Source organism: Eublepharis macularius, chromosome 14, assembly GCF_028583425.1.
Source record: "Eublepharis macularius isolate TG4126 chromosome 14, MPM_Emac_v1.0, whole genome shotgun sequence".
Classification (NCBI taxonomy): Eukaryota; Metazoa; Chordata; class Lepidosauria; order Squamata; family Eublepharidae; genus Eublepharis; species Eublepharis macularius.
The window spans coordinates 42828571-42831764 of NC_072803.1; the positions used below are offsets into that span (position 1 = coordinate 42828571).

The 3194-nt window shown below is 47.5% G+C and overlaps 1 protein-coding gene across 1 annotated transcript; it reads right to left on the reverse strand.

Annotated features, from left to right (window-relative positions):
• Positions 1–462: 462 nt before the first annotated feature.
• On the reverse strand, positions 463–1488 carry FUT7 (fucosyltransferase 7). Its single transcript, XM_054997254.1, has one exon. The coding sequence runs from the start codon at positions 1486–1488 to the stop codon at positions 463–465; it is 1026 nt and encodes a 341-aa protein (XP_054853229.1).
• Positions 1489–3194: the final 1706 nt, after the last annotated feature.

The following is a 3194-nucleotide window of genomic DNA, read 5'->3' on the forward strand; positions in this document are numbered from 1 at the left end:
ACTGTGAAACTGAAAGTGATGTTGTGGGATGCCTTTTGGGTAAATGCTACCTCTCCCCACACACTTTCCCAGTGATTGTCAGCCAAGGAAGGATTTATCATCAGTCCAGGCCAAAGAAAGTCAATGTGCTACCTGCTGGCTATAATCATGTTGGTAGCATGGCGGGACAGTGGCTCAGAGGTAGAACATCTGTTGGGCATGCCAGTGGTCTCAGGTTCAATCCCTGGCACATCACCCTGTAAAGGATCAGGTATTAGGTGATGCAGAAGATCTCCACCCAAGAGCTCAGAGCGCTGCTGTCAGTCGGAATAGACAGTACTGGCTTTGAGAGACCAGTGGTTTGACTCGGTGATCAGGCTGCTTCATGTGTTCATTTCATAGGGCAACACTCTGAAGCACTAAGTGGCCCATCTCACAGGGGTGCTGTCATACAGACTGAGGGCCTCCACCTGACCCTGACCTCTAATTCCTGAACCAGTCCTCCAAGCTGGGGTAGACTTTTCCCCAAGGCAAGCTGGGATACTGATTGCAGATAGTGCAAAACCGTTCCTGCCAGTTATCATACAACTTCACTGTGTACCTTTGTCTCCAACTGAAGAAGCTCTGGTAGTGGCTGTCATTCATGGTCACCAGGAAGGTAGCAAGCTCCTTCATTGAGCCAAAATCTTCTACGTGAATGAAGGCATCTCCAGGAATAAACTGCTGGTAGTTGGCTCTGGGTGGGCCCATAACTACAGGTACGGTGCCAGCAAGCAGGGAATTCCTCCACAGCTTCTCCGTGATGTAATCTTGGTGTATGGAATTCTCAAAAGCAAGATAAAACTTGTATTGGGAGATGGTTGGCAAGAGGCAGGATGGGCAGAGAGGCTTCTTGCTTGCTTTTCCATATACATCGATCTTGATGTGCCTGGACAGTTCTTGGTACAACTTTGCTCTCTTTTGGGTATGGTGGTAGTTGCTGATAACCCAACACACTGAATGGGATTTCTTTGGGATGTCTACCCTGTCAGATGGGTGAGGTACAAGAACTCCATAAGGAACAAAGATATCGGAGTCCCGTCGATATGTCATGACCCAGTTGAAGGTTCTGTTCCAGCCAGCCAGGCCTTTGGTGTTGGTGGGAGACTCCAGTGAAACCCACACCCAGTTTTGCCCTGGATTCCTTTTAGCTCTTGGGAGACTTGACCTGCTGTGCTGCAATTCATGGTGATGGAACGCCACCACGTCTGCTTGGTCAAGTAAGCTATGGTTACTGGTCAACAAACAGCCCTTGTTGTGATGGTGTGTGGCACAAACGTTGCTGGTGAGGTTCAAAGCCCGGTTGAACGGCAAGTCCCAAATCAGAATGGAGAAAGGCTTATTATGGGTACTAACTCCACCCGTGGGGAAACGGAACTGCTGCAAAAGGAATTCAAAGTTCCATAGCGTGACCCCGAAGACCAATGCACTGGCAAATCTCTTCAAGGCAACTAAAGTGCAGGAGGTCATCCTCCTGAAAGGTGCCAGCTTCCTCCTTATCTGCTCTGGAAACCCTTAGGCTAGTCTGGGGACTGAGTACTTCTTTTTTTCCTGAGTCCCCTCTTTCTGTCTGGTTGTCTTGAAACTGGAACAGAGAGAGAGAGAGAGTGCGTGTAAACCCTGAGTCAGAAGCAAGGCACAGATTGAGAAAGCATCTTCTGATTTGTGACGTCTTTCCAGCTCAGAAGATAATGTAAAGGCTGTTACAACAAGGAGGATGTTGGCACATTTGTGAAAGAAGGCGGCAGGGAGGGGGGGCCCCAGCTTCTTCCCCTTTTATTTTTTCTTGATTTCCAAGCACAATACCTGGACCATCCTGATGAAGAGGCCCAGCAAAGCAGAGGCAGATTTGAACCACCCTGAAAAAGGGAGGGGTTATCAGTTGTTCAACTTTTATCTGCAAGTTTAAAAAAAGTAATCTTGTCTGTCATGTGCCCTGATCCTCTTTCCTCAGGAAGGGAGATGAATTGATCTGTGTTGTTGGGCAATCTGGTCGGAGCTGAGCACACATGTTCCAGGCGCATGTGGCCATTTCCGTGACATGGGAGGACAAGTGCCAGGAAGTCTGTGGACAGGGGAGAAAACTTTCAAACATAGATGTTGCCTGGCCCTCAGGAGATTCACTAGCATCGGTTAGTGAAACATCTACTAAGGGCCAAGCTACAAGTGATGAATGACACTTGAATGGCAAGTGAACATGTATTCCTCCCTGTTCACTTGCGCTCCACTTGCACTCCACTCAATCACATGTATTCCTCTCTGTTCACTTGCACTCCACTCGATCACTACGAGTGGAGTGCAAGCGGAGTGCAAGTGAACAGGGAGGAATACATGTGAGTCTGTTCACTTGCTGTTCAAGTGTCATTCGTCACTTGCAGCTTGGCCCTGAGAAGCACTGGTGTGAAGGATGGCGGTTTCCTTTTAGTTGTGGTGGTGTGGTAGACAGGCTAAAAGTCAGAGTGAACAAATCTGAATGCCCCCAGTTTGAATCTCATCTAGTGAAGCTGGGATCCTTGCAAACAGCATGCTTGAAAATTGAACTTGCCTTATTCGCAGTACCTGTTTTCTTTCAAGCTCAGCACCCCATACCCTTAAATTGCTGACTGCCCACAATTTAAATGAGTATATTTACATCTCTGCAATTGGTAGCATTCATCATTTCACAGGCAGGCAGCCAGTAGCTGTTGTTCGTCTATGCTCAGAATATGCTGGATTGCTGGAACTGATGGCGCAATGTAGTTTTCTCAGCTTTCCCATTCACTTTAAAAACTAAATGTCCTACCAATCCCTGTATCCGGGCAAAGGTTGGGAAAAACAACCTAGCTGTCCTCTGTTTAAACATCCATGCCCTCCCCTCAAAAGCAGGTTCTTTGACATCCCTCCTCTTTGAAACAGTAAGGTTTATAGTTTGTGAAAATACAGGTCAACTAGAAGGGAGGAGGGCAGGTATTTCCTTGTGTGCCCCACACATTTTGCAAGCATCCCACTGCATACTTAAAAATAAATATCCATTGAGAACTCTCAAGTGCCTGAAACTGATGTCCCCCCACATCTGAAAAAGAAGGCAATTTTAACACAAGCACCGGGGGTTTCTTCCATCAACAATCTCATAAGCTCACTGGGTTGCCTTAGGCAAGCTCTCCCCACCTTTTATGTGCCAGTATCAGCCCCCTCTC

Coding starts and splice junctions, on each gene's coding strand:
- FUT7 (XM_054997254.1), bottom strand. CDS start 1,488: ATGACCTCCTGCACTTTAGTTGCCTTGAAGAGATTTGCCAGTGCATTG.